We start from the raw sequence: 22067 nt of genomic DNA, 5'->3' as shown, positions 1-22067 counted from the left end.
ACCAACATTACTAAAGTTATTCATGAGATACCGACCGAAGTCCTCCTTCAAAATTAGTGTTTACGGATGGCCGGTGTAGTTGCGTCCAACAGTTCAAAAAAATAAATGTCAATTCTTTTATACCAGCTCAAACATTATCAGGAAAAAACTCTTAGAATTCTTTGTCAGCTTTCTAAATAACTCAAAATTATTCGTGAAAATCGATTCTATTGTCTCTAAATCATTAGCTAAAGCTTAGTCGGGTATTCCCATATTCTGGATTATTATTTTTATAAATGACTTATCGATACATTTTAAGTTTGGCAACTGCCTAATGTTTGCAGATGATGTGAAACTCCTACTTGAGATACCCAAACCATCTGACAGCAATAATCTGCAGTCAGATATCTCGCCCCATAGTCTTCGCTTGTTTGTTCATTAAATGAACCTGTTTTGCGATGTGTCTGCTTTTGTAATAATTACAGCAATATTACACATAGATTCTAATGTTAAAATTAATCTTTTTGTAAAATTTAACTAATGATATTAGTCTGTAAAACTCGCTGTAGACGGAAATACATACTTACATACATAAATGAATATTCACACTCATGTATTATTACTTCATTTAAAGGTACTATGAGCAGAGAACGTAAATTGATATGAATTTACGTTCTCTGCTATGAGTACAGAAGCGTTTTGAATCCCAAAAAAAATTGTAAACAAATACAGGGTTGCTCGAAGAAAAATTTGAATAGGTCAAAGTTTGCTGAATTGCTCGCGAGTTGTTGGCCTAAACAGCCATTCAATTAAAAGTTGACGCAAAAATTGCATGTGCAAGTACATAGCTTTTAACCCCAAAATGAATTTTGCGTTACTTCTACAGGCGCCACCTCGTGGACAATAGTAAACTGCTACTCTGTGCTGCCATGTGTACATATAAAAGTAACGAGTAAATTGGAATTGAACAATTCGTTACTTCACAAATTTTTCCTGGCACAGCCGATTTGAGAAAGTAGTAATATGGAGTTCCACTCATAGAATAAAGTTCTGCATGACATGAACCATCAATGTATTTTAACTTGCTTAGCGTTTCATTCATGAAAATTTCTGCGCGGTAGGCACTGAACGTGAATATCCAAGCAATTTTATAGGCAACCCTCTTTCAGCTAATCACTTTCACCAGAGCAGATCGTCAGCCACCTTTTAGCCATTATATTAACTTCCTGCAACCCTTATTAAAGCAACTGTTTCAATTACCATTTCATGTGATTAAATGTGTTATAATTTTGACAACGAAGCGTATACCTCGCGTACATTTTGTCGCATACGCCACAATGACGATACAACCCGTGTTCGGAGGCCTTTAGACGATATCTTCAAAATGTTGCCATCGCATTCAATCAAATTTGACAGTTGTCCTAAAAGAACAATTGAGTGTGGAGATGTTGAATAACTAAGAAAAGTAAGTGTGAAAACCCTAATATGTATACACAAATTTCGATATTGATAAATAACTATGTATGTATATGTACATCTCCAAAAATGTGCACCAATTTTGTCTTGTGCAAAATATGGGGAAAGTACGCCCGACGTTTGCAATTGGGAACATCCATACGGTACAAAAGTCCTTATGCTAAATAAATACACTGCCAGTGGATCTATGGATGATTGCAAGTGCAAAGAACAAGAATATAGCAAAAGAGTTTATATGGACGGACTAAAGCACCGTTGTTTTGCCCAACCCGTAGTGGGTCATGGGAAACAAATTATGGCGTAAACAAAGAGACGAAAAGTAAAGCCCCATAGATTACAAAATTCTTTACTTGGTTTTAGTAGTATTCACATGCAGATATAAAAAACGAAAGGTGTGTTGTCACCACCTCACGGTCAACGTTTCATTTAACTTGGTTACAGAAATCTTCTTAATCGAGTATTCCTACTGAAATTAAATGGAGCACGTGAGTTACGAACTGGAAAAATGGGAAAAACGGGAAGTTGTAAAGAGGGGATAGAAGGAGTGTACAATTTTTGCTTAAAACTTTTTTACATATGGGAGGCATTCGGTCGCGCTTCAAAAGAATAACCCTCATCAGTCCAACTCCGGCTACGCAATCCATAGTATTTCTTTGTCAAACTCCTATTCGCGTGGGCGGCCTTAGGCCGCGTTTCAAAAAAGTAACTCTCATCAGTTCAACTTCGCTACGCTATTCATAGTATGTTTGTCTGCAACTCCTTCCCACGATAAAACCATTGAACCCAAAATGAAAACGTCATACGCGTGTGTCTAGTAAGGAGGCACAATAACCCCCATCCCCATTATCAACACTGAGCTGAAATACTTTATTTTTGTTTTTATTTTAATTTTCATGTAAGGCATCCGGCAACCCTGTACTGTTGTCAATTCTAATGAATTCTTACAATACGTTCACATATAAGTAGATGATCTACTTGTTCGTGCTTAACTCCCAATCCGTAATTAAAAAGCGAGATTTCCCATACAAAATTTCTCTCCCAAACCTGAGATTGTAAAGTAATCTTAGATAATAAACATATTTTTTGACATACAACCCTGTGTTTTCTGTGTTATCGATAATTATTATTACGAATGTAAGGAGAAACATCAATATAAAAACTAAATCAAGTGGACGCCGGCAAAGAAAACAGGTTTGTAGACATAATTCTAATTAAATTTTTGTTACATTTTTATTAATTATGCGTTCATATTACAGAAAAAAATCGTGTGCCCTCTTATTACTTATTTTAAAATGTAATATCGAATTTCAAATGCCTATTGCTGCCATAATTTTTTGAAACTTCAGTAAACGTCGTTTACGGCTTTTCTCAAACTGTTTATTATTAACAGCCTACTGCGCAATGCACCAAACTATAGTCAAGCTTCTGAGGGCACTTTGAAGGTAAATAACTATTAAACTATTGTTTCCGGAATAATTGGGAGTTATTAAGCTTGTTCCTGAAACACTCCCCAACATCTCAATGCCCATATTACATTATAGAAAATTCGAGCCTATAAAATTTTACTAAATTAATTTTTCAGGCGGCAGCAATGACGGAATGGCTGTTATGGAATCCTAACTTAAGTGTGATTATCTTCACAGAAGGTTTTTGAACGTGTAACCCCACTGTAACTGAAAAATGTACTATATATGAAGTAGAGGAAAGCCTGGCAACTCCAGAAATCTACTCGCTTGTTTGTTCGATCCGAAGCGCTTCGCTTTCCAACTTTTCAATTTACTGTGCCCTGTTCATTCATTGTTCGTACATTGGTGGTGTAATACTTTTGTGAGAGTGCGGTTTTGTTCATTGAAAAATCACACCGTCGCCATCTTTACTTTTCTTTACTAGAAAAAACTGAAAAATTGTGAGAGTGCATTCTTCAATAGAAGGTAAGAAAATTAAGATTTGACGATAAATTAAAATTTAGTATAATTCTTTAGTGGTGTGGGTGATTTGCACAGATGCATATATATTCTTGTGTAATTATCGATTTTTGCCTTTTTATTTGAAAATTTACTTATACTAACCGAATCGGCTTTGATTTAATACAAGGTGATATATTATTCTATTGCTTATTGTATATTCCCAATCGTGGCTTTAATATATTTTGTTATACAAATAAATTCTGCCAACGAAGAAATTTATTTTTAAAAAGGCTGATTTATTAACACATGCCGTTGTGAAAGTACAGTTTGAAAAATGTGAAATTTCCAAAAGGTTGCTAAGTAGTTGAAGATACGCACAGAATATTGCGTATTGTTTTTCTTGAAGTGATCTTTTTGTAAAAAGATTTTGCATCCCGATTTGCTAAGAAATGTGACTTCGAAAAAATTGCTGAAGAAAATCCGGACGCCATTTTGTTTTCGGCTTCACATTTTCTCCTTCATCATCCCTCAATTTCGTTTGGAATTTTTTGTGTGTGTATACAATTATACTTGTTTGACAAGAACTCGCTGAAATTCTGGCAGTCCATTGGCGTGTTCTACATCAAGTATTTAGAAAAAAAAATTAGTTTCTACTCTAAAATTGTGTAAATACCGGCCGGTTTATGTGTTGAAGCACAATTTTTCGAATCATCACTTTGTATGTATCTATGCATAGAGAAATGTAGTACTTTATTAAATGAGGTTATTCACATAGCGCTTAAGCAATTTTTTTTTTACGTTTTCTCGTATTTTCTTTTACCTGTACTTGTTAGCTCACTTGACTTTTTGCCAGATTATTCGTTACTTGTACTAGCTTGGGCCGGGCAAACGAAAAATTATTCGTTCTTTCACATTTTGCGAATACACATACACTTCCGTTGTATGGCAAACTTTCGCGCCGAATTTGGTATACATACACAATCCAGAAAAAGCTGTAATTTTTACATAGGTGTTACATTAGTCAATTAGAAGAAATCAAAGAGTTAAGCCGCTTATGACTAACATTTTCTAAAATTTCTTTTGGAATCCTGTTTTTAAAAACTCTTTCGAACTTGTATTGCTCGTAATTTATAGCAAGTGTTTGCTGTTCTCTTTGTTTTTCAGATATTTTGCAAAGATTTGAATTAAGCTAGTACTTTGATTCCTAAATTAATAAAGTACTCGCTTGTTCAGTATTGGTTGATTTTGTGTGCTTTATTGATTAGTCAGACAACTTTTGACTTCTAAATTTAAAATTTTGTAATTCCGAATGTCTCCAAGGTATGCAGAAGTCGATGCAGCATATGCGGCATTAACACATCTGAATATATTATTTTTAACGCTATTAATATTATGTATAATTTTGCAAGCTCGTTCATGCTAATCTATTTTTGTCTCTCACATAGCGTTAAACAAGTAAATAACAGTAATAATAATAGAAAAATGGCATTCCGTGGTAACCAAAATCGCAATCGCAATTTCGGCGGTAATAACTATGGTGGAGGCCCAATGGGTGCCAACCGCATGGGGAATATGAATATGTCGCCGTGGGATACCCCAAATTCCGGAGGTAACTTCAGTGGTGGCAACATGCGTCAAGGCGGCGGTGGTCAAGGCATGAATGCGCAGGCTATTAGTCTAGCCAACAATTTGTTAAACAACTTGTTTAGAAATCAAAATCCCCCATCACTGTTAGATCTGCCACGTGGTGGTGGCGGCGGTATGGGCAATCGCAATCAGCGCGGCGGACCGGTATGTATATGATTTTAATTTAGATACTTTACTTTAAATTAAGTTTCCTTTTAAAGAGTTTTTAATTTTGCTATACACCAAGGCAGTCTGCAAGTGACAAATTTAGCTATAATCCCTACAAGTTAATACCGTATGCGTGATAAAAAATGGTAATCATATAAGATATGTGAAGAAGTTCCAAAATTTTAAGGTTATGACGTATTTGTCGAAAACTAATGCAACTACAGGATTCATAATAACTTTTTACCTTGGGTGTGATAATAATTATGATAAACTTAGGGTGCAAGGTCCGAAATATATGTATCAAGAATTCCCCAGATCTCATTTGATTGGTCCAAGTCAGAAATATCCCTTTCACATGATAGGCGCTTAACGCCTGAAAGTATTAAAAAATAGGCGAAACAGAAATCGTCCGGTGATATGGGCCGTAACGAGCAATGTTCATACAGGTAATACAAAATGTTTTGTGATACAATTGAATGGAAGCAATATGAGCGTCAAAACCTGTGTCGTTGTTTCTACCGTCGATATAAAATAGCTGCCAAAACTCATATAATGCCCATTTTTCACAAAGAAAAAACTCTAGTTGAACTGCACACTATTCAAAAGTCGAACGTTGTGTTAGATGCTTGACATCTGAACATACGTTTCTTGTTGCTATTTAGTGGCAATTGCATTCCTTAAACTCCCCTTCGTTTCTTATGAGAAATTCCAGTTCGTTCCACTTGCAATATTTATTGTTCTGACTGTATTTCATTTCATCAGTTGGGGGGATCCCGGTTATCAGGCAACATAAAACCGACTGTTGAAGGAATTCCATTAATAGTTATTTTCGGTTTCGAAAATATAATTTTAGTGGTGGATTTTAGTTCGGAGCAATGCTGCCTTTGAGATCTTTTTTTCTTCCGCGAAATTTTTTTAACATTCACATTTTCAGTGCAGTTTTCTGAACACAGCATCATATGTGCTCATCAAATGCTCAAAATTTGTAAACATAATAAAGTGCAATAACTTCCTAATAGTATAATATATGGTACAATTTTAATAATTTCAATCGTCACCTCTAAATCACTGGGCTGGGGTACTAGATACAGTGTATATTTCGAACTTTTGGACAACTCAATATATTACATTACACAAATTTAATATCAAATGCTAGATTATATGTGCATTTTTTTGAGTTTTATAGCGAAGGAAAATGGAAATATTTCAAATGTTAAAGAGAGTTATTCGATTTTACCTATTATTACGCATACGATATATGGAATAGCTTTTAACTTTTATGATTAAAATATATTTGTATACAACTTTTATACTTAAAGTTCACTATTTTATTAAAAAAAACTTAAAGTCAACGAAGTCTGCCGAGAAAATTGTATTAGTGTTCTTTTTTTTTTTTTCTAAAATAACATACATATTCTTTATATATTTCTTCATTTTGAATATGCGAATCTAAAGATTTTAACAACAAATTGTAAAATGATTGTGCATTGGAGGCTTTCAAGTAAAAAGCATTTATCCATTTAAAATGCTGTATTTTTATATTACGAGAGGAGACCAAATTGCTTTATATTAGTGCACAATTTTTTAACAGTACCATTAATTATTCCTTATGATTTTTCAATATAACCTCAATACGATACACTTAGCTCTAATATGGATTATAAGTAATAATGTCGTTGTTGTGATGTTCAACAGAATACCATAGCAAATACTTAGCAGTTTTAGTTTCTCCAACTTTTAACTATAAGCAACTGTCAAGCAGCATATTTCTAATTGATCAATTATTTCATAAATTGTATATTTTATAATTTAAGGCATACAAACAAACAATTTGTTGTACTATATGCGCTGCATAATTCCAAGTTTCTAATTAGCAATTGTTTACTTTCTTTTATTCTCTTCTCCATATACAAAAACAAAACCCTAAATCACATTGAACTGAACCTCTGATTTGTTCAAATGTTCCATCTGCGGCGTATCGATTGTGATCGAAAATGTTGCAACTTCAATATAAAATGCGGTTATGGTTGACGTTATGATAATGCGTATGCTGTTGTTATTGATGTTTTGGCATTGCTTGCGTCTTGTACGCGTTGGCGCGTGATGTGTCAATTGGTTTTCGAATTTCTTTTACGAAAAAATAAAATTCCGTCCCTAAAAAAATAATTGAATCGAAAACCTTATATTGCACATTTACGCAAATGCTGCGACCAAACAACCATACACTCATGCATTTACGCAATTCAAATTCACGCTACATAACTGCCGTCTACTCATGCAAATATAAATACTGATCGAATGTAAATGTTGCAACCGATGTCTCTTCAAAATGGTGCGTATCACAACTGTCGATCGATGATGATCTGCCTACTATACTGCGACACACTCTGGTCTGGTGTTTCTTCAACGATTCTTTATTGCAATCTAAATATGCTGATGACTCCAAAACAAACCAAACAAAAACAAAAACCTAAATGATATATTTCAAAAACAAATTCATTTAAATAATTGTTGATGACAAAACAAAAAACGAAATATTAATCTGCAAATGAACAATGCAATACTCTGTTAACGACATATGAACCGCGTTTTCCCGAACCAACTTGCTGCTCACATAATGTGTATTTCTTAAAAAATATGAATGATGGGTATTTCATTAACATCTAATGAAATGAAAAATTTTCAACGATTATATTTGAACGCTTTTATTAAAAATATGTACTTCAATAAAACTATATAAATTAATGTTGTCTCGTCATACACACTCACGCATTATGCCATTTCGGCTACTCCTGTGCATATGTGTATTGACGCCATTGCTGCTCTCCACCATCCAACCAATCGTCCACTTCAAATGCTCATTTATTGTTGATTGCCAAATATGCCAACGAACTGACACATCTTATAACCACATATTTATATAACAATTATGAAAAATTTCATTAAACAAAAAACAAACAAAAAATGCTATGATATTGTATGTGTTCCAATGATGGTTATTCAAATACTGATTTTGTATTCCATATATGTTATATATTTGTATACAATATTGTAACGACGAAAAAACAAAATTCAAAAATCTTCAACAAAAAATGTGAAAATGCACTTTGGTGTTACATGATCACATGGAATTATTTGTGCTTCGAAAATATGAAAATGTATGCGAATTACCGTTAAATGAATTTGTGTTCTAAATATGCAAATTACTGTGAAATATTTACCATGTATTGTGAAAATGTTTGCAAATCTTGTGCATTTCGATATCACGCTACATTTATATGCAATCAACAATGTTTCTGTCTACATCTGGGGAAACAAACGCAAATTCCTGCATGTTTATATCAATTGTGTGCGCATTTCATATAAAAAAACCTTTTATAAAATTGCAAAATTTTCATAACATAAAATAAAGATGGTCAATCGTGGCGCTCCTGGCAATCGCATTAATAATCGCCGTGTTCAAGGAGGTTTTCAAAACCGTGGCGCAGCTGGTGGTAAATCAGCTCAAAAGCAAGGCGCTGGCGGAATTCGCAAGCAGAATGCTTTCGATCGTGCTAAGAAACTTTTGGCTAAAAATGCCAACAATAACAAAAAGAAGGATACCGCTTCTGGCGATAAAAAAACTGAGAGGTAAGCGTTTTTGACAAAAACAAATTTCAACAAGTTTTTACTACAATTTCAATTTCGAACCAATACAAATAAAACCTACATCATTTTACGACAACTTTAAAGCAGAAATATAAATGGGGAATCCTCTATAACCCAATTTACATATACTACTATATAAGCATTGCTACTTTCTATCCCCTTTATTTAATGTTAGATGAGAGTGGGATGATGCTTTATAAAAAAATCAGTTCTCATATTACGAAATAAATGTATTCGTTTGGGAACTCAAAAAGCATGGGACAGGGACAGTGGATGAATGATGATAAAATATCTGTAGGTGGGAATGTGGGTTTTGGGGAAATGTGGGATGAATAATCATGAAATTTACTGCGATTTTTTGCTTTTTTATATTATAGCATTATATATATTTTTTTATTGCACATTTTCAGCGGACATAATTTTATTTTTAAATTTTAAAATTATTATTTTGCTATACTTTAATTTTTTTTAATTTATTCAATTACCCAACGCGCATTTTCCACCTATACTAAACTTATCATCAAAATGTTATGCCATTATAAATATATATAACCGTTGTTCTTTGAATTGTGACCTATTGGAGTACTTTATTAACCTTGTTAATAGTTCCGGTAACCATCATCGCTCGTTGACTAAAATTATATTTTGAACAGTATTTGAAAAAATGATCATTAAATCCCATATAAAAAAACTGCGAATTCAGTGACAACCAACAATCGCATGGGGGTTTTCCAACATCCAAATAAGAAAAGTGAAAAAATTCGTAAGTCATAATTCAAAGAAAATGCGTTATATCTTGTGATATATATAAATGCATAAAACCGGGTCTGAGGTGATATATACATACTTTATCTATTATCAACAAAATTGCAGAAACTTGCATGTAAATTTCACATACACATGTATTTACTTTAAAACATTCCTTCCTCAGTTAACTTTTAAAAATGAGTAAGGTAATAAAATGGAGCTTGAATAAGTCACTTCAAACCTGGTTCAAAATTTTAATTTAGGAACCAAATTTTGTTAGGGGTGTGTTAAAACAACAAAATTAAATAATAAATGTGTATTTTGATAATTATTTCCCATTTATTCACAAAAAACTCGTGAATTCGCGTTCATGGCATGTGACATCTCCCTCATTCTTTAAGAGTATTTTGTTTTCGCAAAGAAAATGGCAACTCATATGTCGACATCACGAAAATATTACCATATTGCCTTGTGAAAGTTTTACTTATTTCATATGAGAATAGAACAAAAGGAAATTCAACACTTTCACAAATTATATACATAATATATAATTAGAAGCATTTACTTTCATTTTTGTGTTGTAACAATTATAGTTTTTGCAAACTATTTTGACGAACTTATTTACACAGGTCTACAAAATCCTCCCTCGCGTGTCCTCATTTTCTGTAGAAGGTAGATAATGTCAGTGAACAACAGTTTCAGAAAAGAAAACTAAATTTTGACTGCTCTGGTGCAGGGCGGAATAAATGCGACATTATTGCGAGAAAAGAAAGCATCTTGGCAATTTGTCGAGTGTTATATGGTAACTATTTTTGCTCACCCATGTATGAACATAAACGAGAAAAGTTCTGAGTAATGCAGTTTTTGTTCACGTTTCGCTTATCGACTTCGTCGTCATGTAAACAAATTTTCAGACAATTGATGCAAACAAAGGAGTACGACGAACTTCCCATGGCAGCCGGGTTCTACGTTACCAGAATCACTCGGGGTTTCCCCGATCAAAGGCTGCCGCTCCAGTAAACTAGCCCCGTCTAGTGAACCGTCTATCACGATATTATGTTTTTCCACTAAAAAAAAAAAAATTCCCCTCTTGTATGTTAATGTTCACATTACAATACTACTAAAAAACGAAGAAAAAGATATTAACATATTTGACAATCTATTTGTCTTAACATACAATTTTGTTTTTTTTACATTTATATGTTTTCTCATCAGCCGGCCTCGCTCCTCTGTTGCATACCAATAACTTTTGATTTCCCATTAGCAAAACAAAAAAATGAAACCATTCCTTTAAATCCCTGCAAAATTTAGTAATGCTTAAAATGTAGAAAGTGCTAAATTGATTTGAATTGTTCTATCATAAGACTATAGATACGAAAACGAATATAATAATATGAACTCTATAAAAGTCGCCTTTCAAATCATCAAAATAATCATATTAATCTTGTCCTTAAATTTTTTAATACACCCCTAATATTTTAGAAGGATAATCGTGAAAATTTGTACGCGTTTCCCCATTTTATGCAGATTTATATCATCACTATTTTGCATAAGTGAAATAGTAAAATTTATATATGAACTCGAACTAATATCTTTCCTTTTCCATATATTTCCATTTCTATCAACTTGGTAAATGAATTTGCTTTGCGAATTCTCAATCAGCAGCAAGGAATCACCCTATGCCAGCGTACCCAACGACATGTTCTATTGCCATTTGTGTAAGAAGCATATGTGGGATGCCAACTCTTTCGAAAATCACATTAAGGGACGTACTCATTTGATGATGCGTGAGGGCATTGAAGAGAGCTACCGTTTAAAGGCCAATATGATTCGCCAGGAAGCTAAGATCGCCGAGCAATTGAAATCTATTGAATTGGATCGTTTGAAGCGCATGGGCAAGACCAAGCAACGCCAATTGGAATACTGTACTATGTGCGATTTGAACTTCCATGGTCATATTTCTGCTCATCGTAAATCAGAGGGTCATTTGAGTTTGAAGAAATTCCTACATCCAAAATGTATTGAGTGCAACAAGGAATTCGCTACTCGTATTGATTATGACACACATTTGTTGTCGGCTGATCATTTGCAGAAGGCTGCTGAGAAGAATACCAAGGTGGGTGAACGCAAACGGAATACTTTGACTATTCATACGGAAGAGGAAGAGGCGAAGGACTTGCGTCCACCTCAAAAGAAGAGGAAGAGGCCAGCTGCCAAAAAGGCTGAGAATGAAGGTGAAGTTAAGAAAGAGGGAGAAGAAGGAGCTGAAGGCGAAGAGGCCGAAGGTGAGGAGGCTGAGAAGAAAGAAGGTGAAGAGGGCGCTGATGAAACCAAAGAGGGTGATGAATTGAATGAAACTCAAGAAGAGGAAGAAGTCGCTTTGCCAGTAGACCCAGAAGATTGCATTCTTGATTTTTGTGAGGGTGATGAGATCCCGACTGAAGTGGATAATCGTCTGCCCAAATACAATTGGACACGTTCAGTGGGTAATGGTCTTATCACCAAATTGGAGTGCTTTGAGTGCTCGTTGTGTGGTAAATTCTTTGATACAGAAAAAACGGTGGAGGTACACTCTCGTACTGTTACTCATCACCGCAACTTCTTGAAGTTCATCAACGAGAAGTCGAGCGATACTAAGATTGCTCAGAAACGCGCAGCTGCTGCTCAAGAAGAGAGCGAGCGCAAGAAGCGTAAGCTGGAAGAAGCTGAGGCAGCAGCAACTGCTGAAGTAAAGAATGAAAACGGCGAAGCCGCTGAGGGTGGTGAGGGTGAGTTGTATGACCCTTCGGAAGCCACTGGGGATGATGAAGATGTTGAAATGAATGAGAATGGCGAAGGCGCCGAAGGTGAGGGTGAAGGTGATGAAGCTGAAGAAGAGGGTGCTGGTGATGAAGAAATGGAGGCACAAGAAAATGAGGCTGAAGCTGAACCTGAGCCAGAGCCAGAACCGGAGCCAGTTAAAGAACAACCAAAGCCCGAACCTGTTAAGACACCTGCTAAACCTGCTCCAGCAACACCTACACCATCCACGCCTGCAGCTGATAACTCACCAGCCAAAAAGGCAACACCAGCTCGTGCAGCCCCAAAAGCAACGCCGCGTGGTCGTGGACGTGGGCGCTACAATCGTTACTAAGAAAATAGTTTGGGTGTAGACATGACATTATTTACATTCGTCAGCATTGAGACACTTTTAAACTTCATCAATAACAAAAATATAGATTAACGTATTACTAGAGCAAAATAAATAATTTCCACTATTTAAGTTTAGTTGTAATTCTTTCCAACAATTATACCAGAAAACGTATGTTTGCAACTTGACAAGATACATAAATACAATAAACTGAAACAATATTTCAATATACATATATACATACCTACAACACTTAAATACTAACAAATTTATTACTTTTAACTGCAATTTCCACAATCATTGCTATTGAATCAAAAATATTAGATGAAGCAAAAAGTTCTGAGCGTTTTCCACTAAATGGTTTTAGTGAGAGATATTTCTCGATGTGTACTAAGTTCAGTTTTTTTGCGGTTCGATTAAGATACCTGAATTGTTTTGTTATTCTGGTTCACTCTCTTCATATGAAAGTATAAGTTTCATTTCAATCTGTCAATTATTTCTTTGTTTACAAACCATTTAGTATCGACGTGTCACAGTAGTTTCCACAATGGAAGGTTTAAAAGCAAAGAAAATTTGTGAGCGAATATTAAAAGTGTATAAGAATTTTTTGCCCACAATTAGTACAGTAGGTGTGGTCGACAACGTGGTTGTACAAGCCTTGAAGTCTATCCAAATCAAGGACGTCCAAAAACAGCAAAAGCACCAGAAATCGTAGAAAAAAATGCAATTACGAAAGTGCTATTTTGCAAATGGGCCATAAAACCAACTAGAAGAAGACAGCGAAGAAACGAAGCGTTCAGAACTTTTATATTTCATTTAACATGTTATTACGAATTATTTGCAAATTTCCTGTTTTGGAACCCAAGTTAGACGAAGAGTTACTTAAAAGAATTTCGTTGTCAAAATGAAAGAGTGACGTACATGCAAAACTTTTTGCAATCGCGTAAACTAGTATTTAATATTGTCATGTGTGTGGTGATGTAAATCACAAGCAGAGAAGGTATTGAGCTCGGTATGCACTGGATTTTGCTGTATTATTCATTATACAATGTAAAATCATATTTTAAGAGGTAAATAAAAGAACCTTTAGATGTACGAAATGCAGAAAACGGATATTTTTCACTGACTTGTTAAATATTGGAATAGGTAAGGTCAAAGATTAAATTTCCTGTACAAGGAGGTTATATTGTCAGGGTTTTCTCGAGGATGTATGGCACCTGCCATAAGCGTGAAAATTTTAATCAGTTATAACTTCGATACCGTTAGTCTCGAGCTTTTGAAATTTGGAATGAAGACATTTAAGGTAAGTGAATCTATTTAGTCCTGCCATAAGTTCTGTTACAAGTTAAGTCCTTTATAGATATGAAATTATAATATATTTTTTTTTATGAATTTAGTTTTATTGTTTTTAATCATGTAAAAAAATTTCAATTTTCATTCGAAAGTCACCATAAACTTTGAAACGATTAGGCCATTCAGCTGTTACTGCACGCACGGTGTTCACGGATATTGACGTCGCTGCTCACACCAAAAATAGTTTGAGATTCCAAATTTCTGTCAGGTCTTCGACAGGCCATGCTCACCAATTCTGATTACAAACTGTAGTCCAATGGAATCAGATCTGGACTTCCAGACGGCCTTGAGCGGAATCTTGATGAAAGATGTAAAACTCTCCATTGAAGAGAGTACTGCTCAACTGCTTCACCATACCTTCTAAGACATTGTCCTAGCATACTTTTGCCCTGGTCTTAACCCCTTTTTCGCAGAAATGAGATGTAATGCCTTTACAAGACACTCCCCACCAAACCATTAAGGAGGCGTGATAGTGGCTACGCTGTACCCTTGCGTTTTTAGAAGTTTTAACATAGGTTTAGTCGTTTTGTTAAAACCTTCTTCAACAGTGAAAAGTACTCTGAAAATAATATTTTCATGGCCATTGACCGCGTGCCGCCGAATAAGCTGCTTGCATCTGTCGAGTCTAATTTTCTTCAAGCGCGTCATCAAAGAGAAGGTTTGGGGGCGTCCATAAATTACGTGAGGTGTTTTTTTCAATTTTCTGACCCTCCCTCGCCCCCTGGTGAGATGTCGTGAGATTTTATTCAACCCCTTCCCCCATCCCCCAATCTCACGTGAGATTTTTCAAAATGTGGGTTTCTTATGTAAACGCGTTGGATTGTTATTGTAAAAAGAAAAAAAAGTTACTTAGTGTTTTTATTTACAACTAGTTAAGACTAGTAATCAATATTGCTGAGAGTTATAAGTAATAAAATTTAACAATAGAAGACTTAAATCGTAACTACTGCGATTAAAAAAAGAATATCTACTCTAATTCAGACCATGGAGAATCATGCGCGGTTCTAGAGAGATTATTGGGACCAACATGTCCATATGATTTTCAGTAAAATCATGTGCTCCTTCCACTTCGTTCTAATCTAGCCACTCTAAGCCTAGCCACGCTTGCGCACAGTAACTCATTAGCTCGTCTTGTGACAATCCGTGAGGGTCGCACTTTGCGGAACATACGCGCTTGCTTAGCTGGTGCAATGTGAGCTGCTCGCCAGTGCTCTGCAGCTCTTGTGATACATGCGAAGTAAATACCGCATGTAGGGTAAATTCAATAACGCATTATAATGCGCAACGTACTTTTGCAGTGTTGGCAATGCGTTCAGAAATGCAAATATGGCAGTACTGCAAATGTATCGCGTTCCAAAACGCCATTTTTGTATCAAACGTCGCACATTATTTGCAGGAAAAATTTTAATACTGCCAATCTATCAATTGCAACACTTGTCACATTAGCAGTGCTGCCAGCGCTGCAATTACTGCGCATTTATAATGCGTTTCTGAATATACCCGTACTGTAGTATATTTTCTCTAAATCATCACGTATACTTGGCCAATAGAGATCAATAGGCGTGCTGATGAAGGCATTCAGCGGTTCAATCGGTACGCGTATTAGAAATGGAGCAAATGATTTTCCGTCATGTTCTTTAAAGTCCGGAATTGTCAAACGTCAACCTGAGTGATAGGGCGTTCGGCTCATAGTGGCGCGAAAACAACCGACGGGCTACACTGTACCGCAAATTCAGATTAAATTGAGCTATTTGGTATAAAACAAATATGGTGGTTTGAAAGTAGTAATGTACAGTGGCTCACAGCTTATTTCGTGTGGCTGTATGTTAAACTAAAGAATTGTAAAATTATTTTTATTTGATTTACTTTAAAAAAAATTTAAATGCACAATCAAAGATAAATTATTTCTAATTACAAACATGTATAAACGCATTCAAATTTTTTCTGCTTTAGTAGAATATTTACAACAAAAACAGAATACTAGGTAAATTGACGCCACAGCTTATTTCGTGTGTTCACTTTTACCGTTATCGGTGCCAGTAAACCGGTTAGCAATTATAGAAATTTGTTTTGCATAGTATATTAGATTATATCCTTATTTAGTTTACACATTGAAAGTAGTCGGTTGTCCAGCTTAATTTAAAAATACCGTGATGGGTCGTCGTACGTCGATTGAAAGGCGCGAATTAGTGATTACGCATTACAAAAATGGAAAGTCGCAGAAAAAAATTGCTGAAATTGTAAGCTTAAGTACTTCCACAGTACATTACATTATTCAACGCTTTTCTCGTGAAAAAAGAGTGGTTGACAAAGGCCGCCAAGCTCCAAACAAAATTTTTACAGAAGCTGATGAAAGGTGGATATTAAGAAAAATTAAAAAAGACCCACGAATTAGTGCGCCAGCTTTGACAAAAGAGGTTGAAAAAGTACTTGATAAGTCATGTAATCCTGAAACAATAAGAAGAATTCTGCGCAAAGCTGATTTCCATGGTCGTACAGCTCGAAACAAACCGTTTGTTAATGAGCATAACAGAAGATTAAGGGTGGAGTTTGCCGAAAACCATGTTAATAAAGACCAAACATTTTGGAATGACGTTATTTTCGCCGACGAAAGCAAATTCAACCTCTTTGGTTCCGATGGAAAGTATTTCGTTTGGCGTAAGCCCAACGCGGAGCTGGACCCGAAGAATCTGCGTGGTACAGTAAAACACGGTGGGGGTCATGTAATGGTTTGGGGCTGCATGTCAACAGCTGGTGTCGGAAACTTGGTTTTTATCGTCGAAATTATGGATTTATTTATTTATTTGAATTTATTAAAAAATAATTTACTACAAAGTGCTGAAAAATTAAGCATTCGGGACAGGTTCAGGTTCTATCAGGACAATGATCCGAAGCATAAGTCGGAATTAGTGCAACGGTGGCTTATATGGAATTGCCCTCATGTGGTAAAAACGCCAGCACAATCACCTGATCTCAATGTAATTGAGAATTTATGGAGTATTCTGGATCAAAAAATTATAAAACATAACATAAGCAACAAACAAGATCTAAAAACAGCATTGCAAGTGGAGTGGGAGAAAATATCTCCTGAATACACTGGAAAACTTGTTAGCTCCATGCAATCCCGGTTAAAAGCTGTATTAAAACAAAAAGGCTACCCTACAAAATATTAGATTAGTAAAAACATAATAAATTAAAAAAAAAAATCATGTTTTTTCTAGTTTGGTTAAGCACACGAAATAAGGTGTGACGTGGAAAGTTTATACAAAAATATTAAACTTTTTTATTTTGATAAACGGGCACACGAAATAAGCTGTGAGCCACTGTATAACGTCGAAGTATGAATGAAATTATTTTCTTTTGAACGAATTAGTGAATGATCTTAATCATACTACGATTACGCTTGAGATTAAATCTTAAGCATGTACAATTTTTTTGTTTCAATCAGAAAAAAACTGCGTGATATTTGCCGAGACCCCCCCTCTCCAACGTAAGATTAGATGAGATTTGACTCGACTAGTGCGGTGTGCTTAGGATCGTTTCCTGGTGGGAAATTCCAATGTGGTCCACGGCTCAAACTGTCCACACAAGGCTGTAAATATTGTTGCAAACTGCTCTTGTGTAGATGTTGATCCGTTATTCCATGAATAAAGACCAAATCTCCGACCCACCTGCTAGGTTTTCGTCAGGCTTTCGTACGCCCATTACTTCCAAATAAATTTAATTTATATTCACCAATGAAAAGTATAGTTTTCCTAATTTCCACGTTATTGTCTTCGAAATTATTTACCTGCAATCTAAGCCAACTATTTTCTTAATATAGTATAAGCTATAACTTGCTTTAGAGGAGCTCTTCTGTGCCCATTCTCTTGCAATACTCTTTGCTCGGTTTTTAGACGAACTTGCCTATTGGAAGTACTTGCGATATTATTTGCTAGTTGTGGATCACTTACTCTTGGATTCTTATGAGCTCCCTTAAGTATTTGACTAACATTTCTAAGGGAAAGTTTTTTGGTCTATGCATATTTTCCACAGATACGAGATTTTTTATATTTGCGAACAATATTTTTAACACTAGAAAACGGTGTATTCAATAATTTTCCTGTATGTTGGCGGAAGCTTCCCTCCTTTTAAATGTTCTATAATTAACATTTTAACACTCTATTCTATTTCTCTTCCTTTGTCCATATTGTCATGCGTAACTGGCACTGATAATAAAACGCAACTAATAACTTATCTAGACTACAAAATAACAAATCTGAGCAAATTTACAGATATAACGGTACATAATTTCTGAATAAACATAAAGAGTAGTGGTGCCGTAAATTTTGGCCCACTGAATCTTTTTGTAAAATTTACGGTTATGATTGGGGGAGGAAACTATTTTTGTTGTTTTGTTCTCTATCATTCATGAAATTGAATAAAACTGCATACTTACAATTGTGGTAAAATATGAAATTTTCTTTCAACTCAAAATTTAAAGGGTGTATTTAAAATTTAGTCCCTGACTGTATTACAGTATGCCTCACAATTATTTTCGTGCAGACTTACTTGATCTTTTATTTTATTGAAATGTGAAAAGAATTTTCAGATAGTCAAATATAACATCTTGTTTGACTGTTTTTGTTTCTTAATCGTTTTAAATAATAAGATATTTATTCATAAATGGCAGACCAATAAAAATAGTCGGTTTTGCGTCAGTTTTGTCGCGTAATTTTAATTAGCTATACATAATTTTAGAAGAATGAACCATATTACATTGAGATTTTGTTCAAAGCTTAAGTATAGTACGTTTCCATTAGAACTTTTTTTACCTCAGTACGCTTCTTTTCGACAGAATGTGGGGAATGCACTTGAATATTGAAAATGGTAAACGTGATTGAATATTATATTTAAAAAAACGGTGTTGTTGAGATTATCATTCTAGTATGTGCGCACCACCTTAATCGAAAAGTTCCCGGAATATATTGGGAGGTTGAATTAGTTTTAAAGGTTTTTTTCGAAGATTTGGGGCTTTATTGTGAAAAAACGGTACAAAATATTTTATTTGAAGTATTGGCCATCGCTAGCTACAACTTTCGCCCATCTTTCGGGCAATTCCCGGATGCCGTTTCTCCAAAATTCTGGCCGCTGCTTGGCTATCCATGACTCAACCCATATTTTGGTAGCCTCGTACGAGGAGAACCGCTGGTCCGCCAAATCGAGACTCATATGCCGGAACAAATGATAATCGGAGGGAGCTATGTCTGGACTATACGGCGGGTGGGGTAACACTTCCCAGCCAAGCGTTCCAAGGTATTTTTTGACAGGTTGTGCAACATGCGGCCGAGCGTTGTCATGTTGCAAAATAATCTTGTCGTGCCTTTTTACCGTTTCCGGCCGTTTTTCTTTCAATGCCCGGCTTAAACGCATAAATTGCAGTCGGTAACGATCCCCCGTGATTGTTTCGCCCGGTTGGAGCAGCTCAAAATATACGACGCCGACCTGATCCCACCAAATGCAGAGCATGATTTTCTTGCCGTGAATATTCTGCTTGGCCGTCGACGTTGATGCGTGGCCGGGCAAACCCCATGATTTTTTGCGTTTTGGGTTATCGTAGTGGATCCATTTTTCGTCGCCAGTCACCACCCGATGCAAAAAACCCTTCCGATTTTGTCGCTCGATCAGCAATTCGCACGTAAAAAATCGCCGTTCGACGTCGCGCAGCTTCAACTCGTACGGGACCCAATGCCCTTGCTTTTGGATCATTCCCATCGCTTTTAGACGCTTGCAAACAGTTGATTTATCAACGCCCAATGATTCAGCAAGCTCTTCTTGGGTTTGGCAAGAGTCCTCGTTTACCAATTCCCCCAATTCCGCGTCCTCGAACTTTTTGGGCTGGCCAAGACGCTCCTTGTCTTCGGTGTGAAAATCACCACTTTTGAATCGTCGAAACCAGTACTCACATGTTGAAATCGACGGAGTATGGTCTGGGTAGGCCTCCTGCAACAATTCACGGGCTTGGGCTGTATTTTTTTCAAATTGAAGCAGAAAAGCAAAGCTTCCCGCAAATTGCGTTTCGACGGCACGAAAGTTGACATACTCGGAGCACGAAAACACTGCGTTGTTTATACTTCAGCGAAATGACAGATACTGATAAACAAAGCCTAGGGATGAGGCTTTGTCATGAATATATATTCAGTATTGCCAACGCGATAAAGTGATAAATAGCGCCATCTGTGTGTCACCTTTAAAACTAATTCAACCTCCCAATACTCTCCAAGCTTTAAGGAACATAGGCAGTAGTCCACGCGGTTTATGGCTACATATTGCTCCCGCCGTCAGGCGCACTTATGAACCGACATGAAAATTTAATAGCTGAGGTCCAAGAAACAGAACTCCACGAGAGTAACTACCTGATTACCAGAGAGGGATATAACGTACACCGTAAAGTTCGCGAACGAGATAATGGTGGTGCTTAGCGAATCTACCATGCTGTGCAATATCATCTAATCGGTAAAGACATCGGACGAAGGGACAGCACCTACCTGGGCAGGCGAATCTATCTATCCAAATTATCGCAGGGGACTACTTGTCGCAGAGCAGATATAAGATTCGACATTAAGCACAGTGAACGACGACGCCCGCTTCGTTCGTTTCCACGGCAGTCGGTTTTACGTTACCGAAACGACGCGGATTTATATCCGGCCAAGGATTGGCACTCCAGCAGCATTCCCTGTATGTAAGAATGGGGAATGTTTATGCTACAACAACAACGACGCCCGCACCAGGATAGTGGGTAACTGAAGCAGTTCGCTTGACCTAACAATTGCTAGCGCTGGCCTGATAAATAATATAGCTTGCGTCGGAAGCCGTTCTAGTAAACGAACGTGACCACCTATGCCAGGTCGATTCCAGGGATCCTCGAATAAAGGATCTCAATTTGGCGATTCGGCAACTGGCCATGTAATGTTAGTGGACCAAATTGGCGAGCACCTGAAGACCTGCAACTTCACCTGTGGTAGGAGGTAGTCTGGCTCCATAAGGTACCTATTGAACCCCACGAAGTACAAGGAAAGAGTGACAATCACTTTCGACAGTTGTATTATACTTTTTCCGACTCAACGAGATGCGCGAGCATTTTTACCCTGCTTTGTATTGTTTTAAGATTTTTATTTCATCATTCTGAACGACGTTGGTTATTCTGCTAATTGTTGTTGTTGTTGTTATTGTTGTTGCAGCAGTAACTTTGCCCTGTCAATGTAGTGTACTCACCGTTCGTCTTCGCCTAGCTCATCTAACGGTAAGCCCAGGAAACTTGCTGTTTCTCAGGTTGGGTCCAGATGGAGAGAGATGTGAGATGAGTGCAGTTTGATAAGTTATTCTACTAGTATTCTAATATGCATAAACAAGTAATTTTGCTCACAAGAGTTTGTTTATTTTCTTTGCTGACGCCACTTCTTCCAAATTCGAAAAGAATAAAGTTGCGGATGGCGTCACCTTTGTATTCCCGAAAGTTATTATATAAAGGGAGTCTTTTAAGAGCTTTAGAAATTAATTAAGAAAAAAAACTGAAATATTGTTGGAATGATGAATGAATCTGAATATGATATCCCGCATATGTCCATCGCAGTTGCGAGTTACATGCCCCAACCAGTCGAACTTTTGACTACCTTTTTCAATAAATCTGGCCGTATGGCGTCAATGGTGGCTTGAATATTGCAATAAATCAGGTGTATTAGTTAAGCGCGCTGTATAGCAAGCTGCGCCATCTTGTTGGCACCAGATGCAGTCGATGATTAGCTGAATAATCTTTGTAAACAAAAATTCAATCAGCATGGCTAGATAGCGCCCGCCATTCACCATACGGCAGCTCCTTCCCTCATTTCGAAAGAAATAAGGGCCGATAATGCCGTCTTCTATGAACTTCGCTAACAGACTTACATATCTTTTTCAAAGTAAATTTCCATAATTTGGAATCGTTGATCTGGCCATAAGCGGTTCGTGATGACTTGCCAAAACTTTCTGAACAGGAATGTTAACACAGTTTGCCC

General features: G+C 36.2%; 1 protein-coding gene across 2 annotated transcripts; it reads left to right on the top strand.

Annotated features, from left to right (window-relative positions):
• The first annotated feature begins 3238 nt into the window (after nucleotides 1-3238).
• Nucleotides 3239-12912, top strand: LOC128859766 (zinc finger protein on ecdysone puffs). Of its 2 annotated transcripts, XM_054096826.1 has the most exons (5): nucleotides 3239-3386; nucleotides 4527-4682; nucleotides 4808-5153; nucleotides 8569-8786; nucleotides 11217-12912. In XM_054096826.1, the coding sequence occupies exons 2-5, from the start codon at nucleotides 4672-4674 to the stop codon at nucleotides 12682-12684; spliced, it is 2043 nt and encodes a 680-aa protein (XP_053952801.1). In that variant the 5' UTR covers nucleotides 3239-3386; nucleotides 4527-4671; the 3' UTR covers nucleotides 12685-12912. The 2 variants fall into 2 exon arrangements, with proteins under 2 accessions (XP_053952801.1, XP_053952802.1); XM_054096827.1 differs by lacking the exon at nucleotides 4527-4682.
• The last annotated feature ends 9155 nt before the right edge of the window (nucleotides 12913-22067 follow it).

This window comes from Anastrepha ludens, chromosome 4, assembly GCF_028408465.1.
Source record: "Anastrepha ludens isolate Willacy chromosome 4, idAnaLude1.1, whole genome shotgun sequence".
Taxonomy (NCBI): Eukaryota; Metazoa; Arthropoda; class Insecta; order Diptera; family Tephritidae; genus Anastrepha; species Anastrepha ludens.
Note: the sequence above shows the minus strand (reverse complement) of the source record. Positions and strands in the feature narration are given on the sequence as shown.